General features: G+C 43.8%; 1 protein-coding gene across 3 annotated transcripts in view; it reads right to left on the bottom strand.

Moving 5' to 3' along the window:
* LOC309397768 (connector enhancer of kinase suppressor of ras 2-like) overlaps positions 1–16,348 on the bottom strand; it is a 341,564-nt gene extending 325,216 nt beyond the window's left edge. For all 3 annotated transcript variants that reach the window (XM_081964086.1, XM_081964088.1, XM_081964087.1), the window contains exon 1: positions 15,818–16,348. In XM_081964086.1, the coding sequence (XP_081820212.1) occupies positions 15,818–15,905 (88 nt within the window). In that variant the 5' untranslated portion in view covers positions 15,906–16,348. The remainder of the gene's footprint in view (positions 1–15,817) is intronic.
* Positions 16,349–16,651: the final 303 nt, after the last annotated feature.

Below are 16,651 nucleotides of genomic sequence, written 5' to 3'. Positions count from 1 at the left end.
GAACACTTCAACAAGAGAATAATTATGGAAGCTATCAAAATAGAGAAGCACCCCCATAACATGAATAAACATGTAGATACCTCTCGTCTACCAGACATCTGGAAACCAGCCCTAGTCAATAAACGAGCCCCACCCACCACCCAGGCCGTTACAACATGAAACAACAACAGACACACAGCCAGCACCAATCGGCACCAATCTACCAATCATGATACAACCACACAACCAATCATTCCACTTACTGAAACAAAGCCAGCACTCCACACACCCCCACCAAGATTTATAGAAAGACGGCAGCTTCGATTACACTATAAGGCCAAAACCCAGCCTGAAGATGGCAAGTGAGACGTCGCTGAAACGTTGCCAAGACAATCTCAATCTTACACAGGAAAAAACCCGAATACAACAAGACCAGCATAGATAGATAGATGGATGGATGGATGGATGGATGGATGGATGGATGGACGGACAGACAGACAGACAGACAGACAGACAGACAGACAGACAGACAGATAGATAGAATAAACTGTAGCTACAACATGGTATGTTTTAGAATATTTCAATTTTTAAGAGATTACCTCTCTATTTAAACATACACACACACACACACACACACACACACACACACACACTCTGGAGAATCTCCCAAACCCTTCCAGACTCATCTGTGGCTTCGTCTCCAAAGCCATTTGTGAATGCCAGACACTTCACCTTTTGTGCATTTTTCTCACCATCCCCAGTGTGTTTCGTACTGTTAGAAGATACACATCAAAGGGTAACATGTCAAGGTCTGTTAAATGCTATTTCTGTAGCGTCCTGCTCTGTGTGGCTCCCAACCTTTTTCCTTCGCTCTTCTCTATTGCAGGCTGGTGAATCAGATGCAAAGCCGATATAGTGGGCAGCGTCTGGTTTTCGATTATAATAGAGCGCTTTGGAACACAAACATAAGCCTCTGTCTACAGATCCTGTAAAGAAGCCACCTTTTTGTAGGAGACGTTTCAACAGATAACATCTTAATGTGCCCTCTGCACCCCAAAGCACCTTTTCACATGTAATGCGCTGAAGCCAAAGGATGGCATAGCACTCGCATAGAACAATTAGAAGCCTTCGATAGCTCCAGCGGCCATAAATTTTCTTTTCCTTTTTTAAATTATTTTTTCCATAAATATTTTCAAGACAGTGCATTGTCAGGGTATATCATTTACAGCAGCAAGTTAGGATACGCACACCTACTGAGGACAATAATAGTAATATAACAAGGTTAAAAAGGTAAAGGTTCCCCTCGCACATATGTGCTAGAGCATTTCCAGCTCTAGGGGGCGGTGCTCATCTCCGTTTCAAAGCCGAAGAGCCAGCACTGTCCGAAGACGTCTCCATGGTCATGTGGCTGGCACGACTCAACGCCGAAGGCGCATGGAACGCTGTTACCTTCCCGCCAAAGGTGGTCCTTATTTTTCTACTTGCATTTTTACATGCTTTCAAACTGCTAAGTTGGCAGAAGCTGGGACAAGTAACGGGAACTCACTCCGTTATGCGGCGTTAGGGATTTGAACCGCTGAACTGCCGACCTTTCTTATCGACAAGCTCAGCGTCTTAGCCACTGAGCCACCTAACAGGGTAGCTTTAGCTAAACTTCTCTCTATATTGACTTATTTATACTTCTGTAGATTATATTGTCATATTTATAATTATGAATCATCTTTATATTTAATTCTTAGCAGTGATCGTTCTTCATCTAATTTCTACCTCTTGTCTCTAACCACTCATAAAATCTATTTCATGTCTAGTAATATTCTGTGTCCTCTTTATCTTTTATTTTTAAAGTCAATCTGACCATTTCGGCACAATCTAAGATTTTCTGAATTATATCCTCCTCTGATGGGGGGTTCTTGTTTCTCCAGTATTTTGCAAATACTATGCTTGCTGCCATGAATTTTCTTCTTGCGTCTTTAAATAATCTAAATTGCTGGCTGTTCTGATGGAAGCAAATTTTGCAGCTTTATACAGTGGTGAAAACGGGGCAGAAAGACATTTCATTTCATGGGGTCACCAAATGTGGTGATAAAAGGAAGAAAGCTTTCTCGTTATCTTCAGTTGCCACACCACAACTTATTATTTTTATATACGTCTGTTTTGTCCTTTACTGGATTTCGGCCTGAGCTACAAAAGAAAAAAAAAAGAAGAAGTATTGCAGGCCTTCCTTAGAAAAGTCTTCTAATCATAACTCTCCTCTTTTTAAGCGATCGAACGCTCCCTGATGTTGCGGGGGGCTTGAAGTTTTCTGAAAGAAAGGAGCCTGTTTCTCAGAGTTTGTTTTAAATATTTGGCTGCAGTTTTTGGAACAAAGGCAAACAAACTCCAGAAGTCTGGAAGGATCTGGCATCAACTGAAAGGGAAGGAGAGTTGATTGCAAAGTTGGGGGGGGGGGGGTGTTGGAAAGAAGTTTCTACTGGAAAGAAACTTTGCACATAAGATTTTGTAATAATAACTGTTGTTAGTTGTGAAGTCATGTCCAACCCATTGCGACCCATGGACAATGTTCCTCCAGGCCTTCCTGTCCTCAACGATCTTCTGGAGTCCATTTAAGCTCATGACGACTGCTGGTGACTCCAGCCAGCCACCTCATTCTCTGTCATCCCCTTCTTCTTTTGCTCTCAATCGTTCCCAGCATGAGGCTCTTCTCCAGTGAGTCCTTCCTTCTCATTAGATGGCCAAAGTCTTTGAGTTTCATCTTCAGGATCTGGCCTTCTAAAGAGCAGTCAGGGTTGATCTTCTCTAGGACTGATCAGTTTGATCGCCTTGCAGTCCAAGGGACTCACAGGAGTCTTCTCCAGCACCAGAGTTCAAAGGCCTCCATTCTTTGGCACTCAGCCTTTCTTATGGTCCAACTTTCACAGCCATACATTGCAACTGGGAAAACCATAGCCTTGACTATACGCACTTTTATTGGCAGGGTGATGTCTCTGGTTTTTAGTACGCTGTCTAGATTTGCCATAGATTTGCAATAGTAACTATTCTTCCGTTTATCTCACATCTTGAGTTATACTGGTTAATGAAGAAAGCTTAAAGGAACCAGGCATGGATTGTGAGTTGAACTTAATTCTGGCACTTAAGCAATCTTGCATTCAGGACTGGTAGCCCTCGACTTATGACCACAGTTGAGCCCCAAATTTCTATTGCTAAGCGAGACAGTTGTTAAGTGAGTTCTGTTCCATTTTACAACCTTTCTCGCTACAGCTGTTAAGTGAATCACTACACTTGTGAAGTAACACAGTTGCTAAGTGTATCTGGCTCCCCCATTGACTCTACCTATATTTTCAGTATTTGCCCAAGAACCTTTCAGATATGATTCAATTGCGCAATCAAGGTGTAAGCACTCAATGGAGAAGGTCTAAAACTGGTTGGGATGACTCAACTGTAACATAGACACTCCATGGACTGCCAGTGAGTTGACTGCTAGGACCTAGGGTCTTAGGAGGTACCTCTAGTATATACAATGGCTTGTACAAATAGCTTGCGCAAACAGCTCAACTACCTCCAGCCTAGTGAAGGTTGGATTTTGATAACAGAAAGGGAGAAAGCTTTGCCATCAACATTCCCAAGCCTGGGATGTTGCTAGTGGCATGCTGATTTTCATAGGTTGCAAGGCTAATGTCCAATTTCAATTTCAATTTCAATTTATTAGCGCTTATAGACCGCCCCCTCTCCCGAAAGGGACTCGGGGCGGTGTACAGTCCATGTCAAAGAACAAAATTAAAACAATTAAAATTACTACATGGAAAATATATATATACAAATATAAAATGGATAGATGCATAAGAGGAGGATAAAAGATGTGCAGGACTGTATTGCTAATAAATAATTAAAATAAACAGACATTAAGATCCCAATACCCAATAAAATTAAGACTAGAATAATACCCTTAAAAACCAGTAAAATATAAATGCCAGGAGATAGGCGTTGAAATTATGCCAGGCCAGCCAGTCGAAACAGGTGAGTCTTTAGTTTCTGCCGGAAGGAGCGGAAGTCGGTGGTGGTTCTGATGTCGGGGGGGAGGTCATTCCAGAGGGTTGGGCCCATCACAGAGAAGGCCCTACTCCTTGGCGTCGCCCGCTGGCATTGCCTAGCGGACGGCACCAGGAGAAGCCCCTCTCTGTGAGAGCGAATTGGCCGCTGGGATGTATGTGGGAGGATGCGATCCCGCAGGTAACTGGGCCCTATGCCATGGAGCGCTTTAAAGATGGTGGTCAAAACCTTGAAACGCACCCGAAAGACCACAGGCAGCCAGTGCAGCTCACGCAGGAGCGGTGTCACATGGGAGTACCTGGTACTCCCCATGACCGCCCGTGCGGCTGCGTTCTGGACTAGCTGCAGTCTTCGGGCGCGTCCCAAGGGAAGCCCCATGTAGAGAGCGTTACAGTAGTCCAGGCAAGACGTCACCAGTGCATGAGTGACCGTCCAGTGGTGGGTTCCAGCCAGTACGCCCCGGTACGTGCATACCGGTGCCTGCTGGGAGCCGCAGGCACTGTTCCAGTACGGTGCTGCGGAGGGCCCACCTGCCTGCTCTCCTTACCTCTATTTGAGCCAACCGGGGCATTTGCACACGGGCACATACGGCACCTGTGCAACGCTCCGCCGAGCAGCTGGAGCATCACAGGGCAATGGTACGCATGCGTGCATGTGGTGGATGCCCTGCCCCGTTGCAGCATACCGGTTGCGACAGGATCCAGAACCCACCACTGCTAATGTCCATTATCCTGACATACTTCCAGTTGTTACGACCATCAGAACAAGAATATGCTCCAGCAGTTGTAGACCCTGGAGGTTGGAGAGAACTTTTTAACAAAGACAAGGGTGGGGATTAGCCTTAGGGCTGTGTGCGTTTCATTGATACATTTCTTCCTAAAAATTGTCTTTTGCAATCGCCAGATGGTGGGAATCCTGTGGAGCCAATTTTCCTTGAAAAGCCGAATGGCCTCTTTCACTGTCATGTTTCATTGAGCAAGAGTTCTAACGCCGGGTTACAGTGCCACAGCCATCTTGTTTGCACGGAGTCCCTTGAAATAATTTAGTTGTATTTATATGCTTGCCACTTCATTGAGTAGCAAGCTCGTCCCAAAATCCCACAGCAAATTTTCCAAATGGGATTGACCCATGGGAGGCCCTCGGAGTTTTATATACCTATAAGAGCAACGTTAGAATTTACAATAACCCCAAGTATAACAACATCGGAGGTCCTTAGTCTTGCTACCCAGCAAATCTTTTTTGCTTGTTCAGTTTGCCACCACAACATATTTTCCCTTCACTTTCTTGGGCCTTTCTCCCCACCCCTTCTTCAAAAAAAGATAGGGGTGTGATGGCTAAGCGGTTAAAGACACTGAGTTTGTCAGCTGGAGAGTTGCTAGACTGGAGTTTGAGACCTGAGCTCTGTGGAACTGGGTGAGCTCCCATTAGCTGCTCCTGCCCTCCTAGCAGTTCAAAAGCATGTAAATGTGAGTAGATAAATAGGTGTCATGCATATATATATATATATATACCAGCATACCTACACCCGTGAAAATCTACGAAAACATATATATATATAAACCCCTTTTATTTAAACGAATGTGAATTCCTCTGATTCACATTCAGCAAAGGCCTAGTAAACAGTCTTTCAAAAGTGAAATTATGAACACAGACCTTATCTACCTTGGAAAGCTGCCATGTAAGTATTTTCCAAATGCAGTGCTGTACAAAGAAAAACTGGGCATAGAGTCTCTGAGATTCACGGACAGATCTTCACACTCCTGAAATGAATGAACGAACAAACAAATGAAGTGTTTCCTGCAAAAGCCCCCTCCCCTTTCGCTCCTCTTTTATTTCCTATGGGAGGGGCCATTCACTCTCCACCTGTGGTCTTACTCTCAAGTCAACCCTGATTTCTTAGCTGTTCTTTCCTTCTGGCAGCTCTGCGCATGGGCACACTGGGAACAGGCTCCAGCTGTTCCTCTGCCTCACTGCTGCCTAGCTCCGAAGGCAGTTGAGAACTGCCAGACGGCCTTGGCCCCCTCTCTGCCTCCGACACAGAGCCCTCATCAGAGCCTTCCCTAGGCTCCAGGACTGCCCCATGTTCCTCCCCAACTTCCTCACTCTCTGAATCTGCTGCCAGCTCTGCTGGCAGGCCACAACAACAACTAAGGAAATTTGTTCGGACAATGCTGGTCAAGAAGCAGAGATGAGCACCATTCCCAAGAGTAGCTCACAACTGGGCAGGGGAAACTTTTACCGTAAGCATTTACCTTCAAAGAAAGAAAAGATCCAGTAACTTTAAGCAGATAGCTTTGCACACTATCCTAACCCATAATAGAGTTTATTTGGCTTGGTGAGTTTGCCTAGCCAGCCGTTGTGGCTGTTAAAACCATAGTTAATGGCCTAACATAATATATGAACCCAGACGGTTGTGACTTCTTCAAACCCTAGTTAAGGCAAAGTGGGACTCAGCTTTATTTTTTGACTACTGGGCAGCTTTCGCTCACACACCGCTGAGAATCCGGAGCTGGTCTCACTCCAAATACCCAGTTTCATTAGAAGGCAGATTAATTGGATTTTCTGCAGGCAACGCAATATAAATTCCTTGCTCCTCTGTAATCTTTTAGATCGGGCTCACAAAAGATGCTCAACCAGTAGTGCTTGGGGGAGGGGGGGTTAGCAGATCAAAAAGACCCATCTGCCATTTTTATAATAGAATAACAGAGTTGGAAGGAACCTTGGAGGTCTTCTAGTCCAGCCCCCTGCTCAGGCAGGGCACCCTATACCATTTTAGACAAATGGTTATCCAACATCTTCTTAAAGACTTCCAGTGTTGGAGCATTCACAACTTCTGGAGGCAAGCTGTTCCACTGATTAATTGTTCTAACTGTCAGGAAACTTCTCCTTAGCTCTAAGTTGTTTCTCTCCTTGATTAGTTTCCACCCAATTCTTCTTATCCTGCCCTTAGGTGCCTTGGAGAATAGCTTGACTCCCTCTTCTTTGTGGCAATCCCTGAGATATTGGAAGACTGCTATCATGTCTCCCCTAGTCCTTCTTTTCATTAAACTAGACATACTCAGTTCCTGCAGCCGTTCTTCATATGATTTAGCCTCCAGTGAAAGTCCCCTAATCAACTTTGTCTTACCTCTCATTTTTTTCTTGCCTCCCATTGTCACTACTCATTGCCTTTCTGATGCCCATTCAGAGACTTACCTAGACCAATAAAGCTGCATAAAGAACCATAAAAAGTCAGCATAAGGATTGTGCTCCTTTGCTTGCGTTTTGTTTTGTTTTGTTTTTGTTTTTGAATGGCATTCTATCCTCCCTTCTAATTTTGCCCCTAAATTGCAATGCCTGGAATAACTGTAAATCAAACCCTAATGTCAGGGTTTTTTGATTTTTATTTTTTCAAAAGTACGCAAAGTTACAAAACGGGAAAGGAAGACATCTCTCTTTTTCATCTTGTGTATTTCTACTCTGGGCTTTAAACATGCTTCCAGTTTGTAAAACGAACACATTTCTGCCTCTGTTTTTGCTTGGCTCTCAAAATAAATGAGGCCACCGTATCATCAAATCAGCTAACCAGAGAGGTCATAGAGGGGTATTTGGCGATGAGAGGGCACTTAATTTTCTCAGAGGAAAATAAATAACTCTCATCCCTCAGCTTCCAATATCAAAAGTGCCCGGTTTTGGGTCTTAAACCACCCAATATTATCCTAAACCCAAGAAAAATGGTATAAATCTGATGAATTTTTGAAATATGCTAATGCCATGCAAATTACTGTATAAGCCAACTTGTGCTGCATTCTTTGATGTTCCTCCCTCGTGGAATACACAAATCTCATTAGCATTATAATATACATAATAGACATAAGATATAAATAGACCTCAAATTAAGAAAAACAATCTGCCAACTCCCTTTGACAGGTGCCACCGAAATGCAACGGAACCAATGCTCTGCTTTTCCCGTTACTATCATGGCATTGGAACCAAAACTGACAAAGGCTAGGAAAGACATTTCTATATTTCTCTAAGCTGGAATAGATGTGTATCAGTTTGATGTCAGGCTCACCACCACAGCTTCCCTTAAGAACTCTTCAGAGATCTACTAGAGTTTAGAAGGAACGCAGTGGCTCAGTGGCTAAGACGCTGAGTCTATCGATTGAAAGGTCAGCAGTTCGGCAGTTCAAATCCCTAGCGCCGCATAAAGGAGTGAGCTCCCGTTACTTTTTGTGTGATGTTTTACGTTATTTTTACCAGTAATTTGTCTAGCACTTTGGTTTCCATATAACTAGTTCCAACTTCCTAGAGGGACACGGTGGCTCAGTGTCTAAGACGCTGAACTTATTGATCAGAAAGGTCGGCGGTTCGAATCCCTAGGGTCGCGTAACGGAGTGAGCTCCCGTTACTTGTCCCAGCTTCTGCCAACCTAGCAGTTTGTAAGCATGTAAAAATGCAAGTAGAAAAATAGGGACCACCTTTGGTGGGAAGGTAACAGCGCTCTGTGCTCCTTAGGAGTTTAGTCACATGACCACAGAGACGTCTTCGGACAGCGCTGGCTCTTCGGCTTTGAAGCTGAGCACCGCCCCTTAGATAAGTGGCTGTCCAGTGTCTTCTTAAAAACCTCCAGTGATGAAGCACCCACAACTTCTGAAGGCAACTTCTGTCCCACTGGTTGATTTTTCTCCCAGTCAAAAAAATTCTCCTTATTTCTAGGTTGCTTCTCTTTTTGATTAGTTTCCAACCATTGTTTCTTGTTTATCTTGTTACATTAGCCAACCATACCCAGTCAGGCAGGGAAGGTATGTTGTGGACCCCATCAGTCAAAGAATGCCAACTGGTAAAGTCCAGGAAGAGAGTCTTTAGAAGAACTTTAGAATGAATGAGCTGGTAGTCTTGGAGGTCTTCTAGTCCACCCCCTGCTCAAGCAGGAGAACCTATACCATTTCAGATAAGTGACTGTCTAGTCTCTTCTTTAAAATATCCAGTGATGGAACGCCAACCATTTCTGGAGGCAAGCTGTTGCACTGGTTAATTGTCCTCACTGTTAGGAAGTTTCTCCTTAATTCCAGGTTGCTTCTCTCTTTGCTTAGTTTCCATCCATTGTTTCTTGTCCTGCCCTCTGGTGCTTTGGAGAATAATTTGACCCCCGTCTTCTTTGTGGCAACCCCTCAAGTACTGGAATACTGCTATCATGTCACTACTAATCTTCTTTTCTTTACACTAGCCATATCCAAATTCTACAAGCGTTCTTTATATGTTTTAGTCTTTTGGAACTTGAGATCCACACATCTTAAAGCACGGTGGTAGGGAATTCTGGGAGTCCAAATATACACAGCTTAAAGTTGCCAAAGTTGAGAAACACTACTTTCTAACTAAAATGTATTTCTTTAAAGATAGCTTAAAAATGCAACACATACACGTGTTTGTCTCTTGTAATATAGGTCACGGCGTAGCTACTGAAATGAGCGCCTGGCTTTTCCCACAAGCATTGGGGTAGAAGGAGGTTGAAGATGGTACATGGATGCACACGAGAGTGTTACTCTAGGGTGCCACGAGTTTCTATTGTGGGAAGCACTCCCTCCTCGGAGAATGAAATATTTGGGGAAATATTTAAAAAGGCAGAATATTATATTTCCCTAAAGGAGAAATGGAGAAACATGCTCTTAAAGGCAGAAAGCAGCACCAGTCTCCCTGCCCCCGAGCAGAAACGGAGGAGGCCAGCTTTTAAGAAATGCAGATTTGGCAATCCATTCAGAAAGACTGGGTCCGTAAATGAACTGTTGTAAATCAAGGATCTGTAATCCATGTCATCACTTCCTCCAGCATAAACGATAAAAGAAGAACCTTTGCCTTCCAGTATCCATGTTGTAGTTGAAATCTTTTATGTTTTACTAAAAAGGGAGGAATTGAATGGTGTAAGAGGGCTGCATTGTTCACCCATTGTGAAATCTAACCGTTAAAGGCATAGCTCATGCTAGAACATGCCATGGTGGCGCAGTGTTAGAAAGTGGTATTGCAGGTCTAACTCTGTCCACAACCAGCAGTTCGATCCTGACCAGCTCAAGGTTGACTCAGCCTTTCTTTCTTCCAAGGTCAGTTAAAATGAGAACCCAGATCGTTGTGAGCAAAATGCTGGCTTCATAAATCACTTAGAGGGGACTGTAAAGAACTATGAAGTACTATATAAGTGCTTTTGCTATTAGGAACACTGGTGGCACAGTGGTTAGAATGCAGTATTGCAGGCTGACTCTGCCCACTGCCAGCTGTTCGATCCTGACCAGCTCCAGGTTGACTCAGCCTTCCATCCTTCCGAGGTCTGTCAAATGAGGACCAGTATATCAGTCTAAGTGCCATTGCTATTGCTATGATTGAGAAGTTGTGTGAGAATAGGCAGGGGGGAACTGTGTTACAGCAATTCGAGATGAAGAAGAGATGACTTCACTCCCCTTAAATATGTTCATAGGGAAGGAAAATGAAAATTCCTGACTTGAATAGCAGCCAGGCACTTATTAGAAGATCTTCTGTGGTTTAGAAGATATGCTGGTGCTATGTAGTATGAAAATATTGTCCTAAGATGAAGCTATTACACCTGAACAGCACAGTGTAATAGAACTACTCAAAAATTGGAATGTGAGATTGCCTAAATCTAGTCAATCCGAATAACTGCATTTGCAGATTGCATTTAGTCCCAATATAGTTTATTGGTTTAGCTTGATATGTGTTTTGGCCCGCCATCGGAGCTGGCAGCAGATTCGGAGAGTGAGGAGGTTGGGGAGGAACATGGGTCAGTCCTGGAGTCTGGGGAAGGCTCTGATGAGGGCTCTGTGTCGGAGGCAGAGAGGGGGCCAGGGCCGTATGCCAGTTATCAGCTGCCTTCAGAGTCAGACATCAGTGAAGCAGACGATCAGCTGGAGCCTGTTCCCAGTGTGTGCATGTGCAGAGTTGCCAGACTGAGAACAGCTAAAGAACAGGAGTCAACATGGGAGTAAGGCCAGAGGTAGATGATGAACAGAGGAAATAAAAGAGGAGCGAAAGGGGAGTGGGCTTTTGCAGGAAACAATTCGTTCGTTCGGTCATTAGATTCATTTCAGGAGTATGAAGATCTGTCTGTGAATCTTAGAGACTCCATGCCCAGTCTTTCCTTGCACAGCACCTCCTTCTGAAAATATTTACATGGCAGCTTTCCAAGATAGATAAGGTCTGTAGTCGTAAATATTCCTTTGAAAGACTGTTTGCCAGGCCTTTGCTGAATATGAATGAGAGGAATTCACATTCGTTTAATAAAAGGGGTTTTGTCAGGACCAGGACTCTGCCTCCTGCTTTTTGGGGAAGCTTAGCTCAGAACAATATGATGTGCAAAACCATAATTAAATGAACTGCAGTTAGGTTTACACTACATTAAGCCATGGTTCATTTATCCAGGGTTTATTTTATCAAGTACATTTCACTGGAATCGTGGTAATTTTTTTTTTTGTTTCTTCCATTTGATTTTGGCTGATTCTCAGAGGCCGCCTGGACAAGTTCCTGCACTTTGCTTGGCAAGGTTTTTCAGAAGTGGTTTGCCCTTGCCTGTTTTCTAGAGCTGAAGTATAGCGAGTGACCCAAGGTCACCTAACTGGCTTCATATCCAAGGCAGGACTAGAATTCATGGCCTCCTGGTTTCTAGCCTGATTTCTTAACCATCATACTGGCTCTACATAGTGCATAAAGGTAAAGGTTCCCCTCGCACATATGTGCTAGTCGTTCCTGACTCTAGGGGGCGGTGCTCATCTTTGTTTCAAAGCCGAAGAGCCAGCTCTGTCCAAAGATGTTCTCCGTGGTCATGTGGCCGGCATGACTAAATATCTAAGGCGCACGGAACGCTGTTACCTTCCCCACCAAAGGTGGTTCCTATTTTTCTACTTGCATTTCTACGCACTTTCGAACTGCTAGGACAAGTAACGGGAGCTCACTCGGTTATGCAGTACTAGGGATTCGAACTGCCAAACTACCAATCTTTCTGATCGACGTCAGCGTCTTAGACACTGAGCCACTGTGTCCCTTAATAGTACATATTAAAGCATAAATGCAGAATGCAATGTACTACTATGAAGCCAAAACAACAGCAACACCACAAAATATATCTTGGCCAAATGAGATATTGCAATCGCTGTCTCTGGGAAAGAAGAGGATTGAAAAGTGTTTTGTTTTTTTTAGCAGATGCCTAGGGACTAACAAAAACAACAATCCAGAACCAAAATGTTACATGTTTTCTCAAACATCAAACATGTACAAGAATCAATATGTGCTGGGTCTCCAAGGTGCTCATACCATTTATTAAGGAAATATAGATCTGCTCAAAGACATTTGCAGATCCAATCATAATACCAGGTTTCAAGGAAGAAAAAAAAAGATGCCCTTTAGATGGAGGGGAAAATGACATCCTGTTACTTCAAGAAGGAATACTGCAGAAATATAAAGGGGAGTTAAAATGTTTCTTCAAATAAATGTGACTCCAGGGATATCAAAGACAGAAGGACAGAATTGGAAGGGACTTCTAATCTTCTAATTTTTCTAATCCAACCTCCTGCTCAAGCAGGAGATCCTATACTGTTCCAGACACATGGCTGTCCAATTTCTTCTTGAAAACACCTCCAACTTTTGGAGCCAAGCTATCCCCCCGATTAATTGCTCTAATATGAAATTAGTTCTAGGTTGGATCTCTCTTTGATAAGGTTCCATTCATTACTTCTTGTCCTACCCTCAATGCTCTGATCCTCACCCCCTCTTCCCTGCGACAGCCTCCCAAAGATTGGAAGACTGCTATCACGTGTCCCCTAATCCTTCTCTTCACTAGACTAGCCTTGCCCAGTTCCTGCAACTGTTAATCATACGTTTTAATCAGTGGTGGGGTGTTAACTGGTTTACTACCAGTTCACTTGTGCTCACGCTCACGCAGAAGCATCCGGGCAGGTGGGTGGAGCCTCCTGCCACCGCCACTACCGGTTCAGCCGAACTGGGCTGAACCGGGAGCAACCCTCCCCTGGTTTTAGCCTCCAGTCCCCTAATCATCTTGGTTGCTCTTCTCTACACTTTTTCTAGAGTCTCAACATCTTTTTTATAGTGTGGTGACCAAAACTGGATGCATTACTCTAGGTGTGGTCTTACTAAGGCTTTATAGAATGGTATTAGTACCTTCCTTGATCTTGATTGTATTCCTCCATTAATGCAACTTAGGATTGTGTTGGCTTTTTTTGGCTGCCACTGCACACTGTTGACTTATATTTAACTGGTTGTCCATGAAGACTCAAGATCCCTCTCACTATTACTGCTACTAAGCCTGGTGTCACCCGGTCTATATATTTGTTTTGAAACTTATTCCCTGAAAATGTAGGCCATTGACACTACATTTTTCAACCATGAACAAGACCTCCGTTGCCAAAAAGCTCTTGAGAAACGCAACGGGGAAAAGTGCTCCCGAGTTGGATATAATCAATGTTCAGTTCCTTTTAGGACTTGTCATAAGAACAGAAGATTTAGTATCATGGGTTGGCTGGCACTCACTCACTCTAAAAATACCAAACCTGCAGACCTATTTATCCAGGCCTTCAGCACAGCCAAGGACTTTCTCACCATTGTGTCCTGCCTCACATCCTCATGACATCTCAATGAGCAAGCCACTTATTTTTAAAACAATGTAGAAAAGGGACACCTTTGCAGTAGGTACTAATACCACTCTATAAAGCCCTAGTAAGACCACACCTAGAGTACTGCATCCAGTTTTGGTCACCACTCTATAAAAAATGATGTTAGGATTCTAGAAAGAGTGCAGAGAAGAGCAACCAAGATGATTAGGGGATTGGAGGCTAAAACATATGAAGAACGGTTGCAGGAACTGAGCATGGCCAGTCTAGTGAAGAAAAGGATCAGAGGAGACATGATAGCAGACTTCCAATAACTCAGGAGAGGGGTGGGTTCCTGCCAGCATTACTACCGGTTTGGTGCCTGAAAATGTTTGCGTGTGCATGCCCCTCCCACATGCGCATTTGCACTTAGAAAGGTCTGCGCATGAACACACCATTAAAAAGGGGGGGGGGGAATAAAATTTTTCAATGAAGATTGAAAATGTGCAGAACAGAAAATAAAGATGGTGGCGCCCAGGATAGAACCAGTAAAGTCATGTGTCCACCCGTGTTATTACCTAGTTGGCCAAACCGGTCCGAACCGGCAGGAACCCACCTCTGTCTCAGGGGCTGCCACAGAGAGGAAGGGGTCAAGCTATTTTCCAAAGCCCCTGAAGGCCAGACAAGGAATAATGGATGGAAACCAAACAAGGAGAGATTCAACCGAGAAATAAGGAGGAACTTTATGACAGTGAGAACAATGAAACAATGGAACAGAAGTTGCCTTTGGAAGTTGTGGGAGCTTCATCACTGGAGGCTTTCAATGAGAGATTGGATTGCCATTTGTCAGAAATGGTGTAGGTTCTCCTGCTTGGGTGGGGGGTTGGACTAGATGACCTATAAGGCCCCTTCCAACTCTATTAATCTGTTAGGTGGGTGACAACTCTGTTGTCAAGAGACTCCACAGGAAGAAGAGGGAGGGTTGTTGGTCAAAGAGATGCTGACAAGGAGAAGCTACGCTGAGAAATCACTGGTCAGTCAATGTGTCTGAATGTGATAGTATACAGATAGCCTATGACCTAATGACAGTTCATTTAGTGACCAAAGATGACCGCTTTTCACACTTACGGACATTGCAGCATCCATAGTGGTCATGTGTCAAAATTCAGATTGTTGGCAACTGACATATTTGGGGGTCTGACAAGCCAAGTCAAAAGGGAAGCCAGATTCACTGAATAATCATGGTACTAACCTAACTGCAGTGATTCACTTAAACAACTGTACCAAGGGAGTTTGCAAAATAGGGCAAAATTTGCTTAGAAATGTTTCGCTTAGCAACAGAAATGTTGGGCTCAGTTGTGGTCGTAAGTCAAGGACTAGTTGTGGAAACCAGATAAAATAACCCCCCCTTCATTTTGGTTGCCAACTCCTTGTCTCGTTTTTTGTCAGGCATGGAAGATCAGGCCAAACACGAATGATCTATCTATCTATCATCTATCTATCTATCTATCTATCTATCTATCTATCTATCTATCTATCTATCTATCTATCATCTATCCATCCATCCATCCATCCATCCATCCATATTCTCAGTCATCCAGATCATGGTTGTCCCAAAAGCGGTTTCCAAAAGGAAATTGGACTTTCTTGATTTTTCTTTGAAGACATTGCACTTTTCATCCACAAAGCTTCTTCAGATCTCTCTCTCTCTCTCTCTCTCTCTCTCTCTCTCTCTCTCTCTCTCTCTCTCTCTCTCTCCCTCCCTCCCTCCCTCCCTCCCTCCCTCCCTGTCTCTCTCCTGTCTCTCTCCTATCTATCTATTATCTGTCTGTCTGTCTGTCTGTCTGTCTGTCTGTCTGTCTATCTATCTATCTATCTATCTATCTATCTATCTATCTATCTATCTATCATCTATCATCTATCACCATTACAAGGTGAATCCAGGCAGCTTACAAGTGATAAAAGCAGATGAACAATAATTAAAAGATTAAAACAAACCAGCATTACAGCATTATTTAAAAAAAACTGTTGCTAAACCCACAGATGTCTGCCGCGTGAACAGAGAAGGTTCCCCCTTCACTAAAAGCTTTCTTAATACTCAGAAGCCTTACAACCGTGTCCTACAAAGCTCAACACAAATATTATATTGGGTACAGCATCCATCATTCAATTCCAGTTATTGAAACAATTGCTCAGCTGCTTACCTCTGGCATCTCTCTGAGTGGAACACGAGGCAGGAGACGTGAAGCTGGAACAGCAGAAAAAGCAGATGGAATTGTTGACTGCAGACATAAGCAAACTCTTTCGGCTGGGAAGACTTCAAACTTGGAGGGTAATTGAGGGCTAAGATGTCCAGCAGTCACCAAGGTTGGCCCAGCCAGACACACAGTCCATAACTGTCAGGAAGCTTTGCTCTCAGGAAGTCCTCCAAGCCACACCAAATACCACAGATTTCAGGATTGAAAGAGAAAGGCCCTTATTTTTCATCAGTTAACACCTGATGGCAAGCACCAGCCCTCAAGCTGTTTCCCATTACTCCTGATTAGTTCATGTCCTCTCTGGCTTTCCAACAGTGGAGTAAGTTGCAGCTGCTTTAGATCAGAAGAAGCCGGAAAGGTGTTTGTAACTGGCTGGTTTGCACGCTGTGCTGAAGCCCAGCTAACTCTCGACTTACAACTGCCAGGGGGCCCAACGTTTCTGTTGCTAAGTGAAGATGGTTAAAGGAGTTATGTGCCCCGTTTACGACCTTTCCTGCCACAGTTGTTGTGAATCATCGCAGCTGTTAAAGTAGTAGCATGGTTCTTAGGCGAATCTGACTTCCCCATTGGCTTTAGAATAGAAGGATAGGATAGGATAACAGAGTTGGAGGGGACCTTGGAGGTCTTCTAGTCCAACCCCTTGCTTAGTCAGGAAACCGTACACCACTTCAGGCAAATGGTTATCCAATCTCTTCTTTAAAACCTCCAGTGTTGGAGCATTCACAACTTCTAAAGGCAAGTTGTTCCACTGATCAATTGTTCTAACTGCCAGGAAATTTC

The sequence above is a fragment of the Natrix helvetica genome, assembly GCF_964273705.1.
Source record: "Natrix helvetica genome assembly, chromosome: 11".
Lineage (NCBI taxonomy): Eukaryota > Metazoa > Chordata > Lepidosauria > Squamata > Natricidae > Natrix > Natrix helvetica.
The sequence above is the reverse complement of the archived record's forward strand: the minus strand, read 5'-3'. Positions and strand labels throughout refer to the sequence as shown.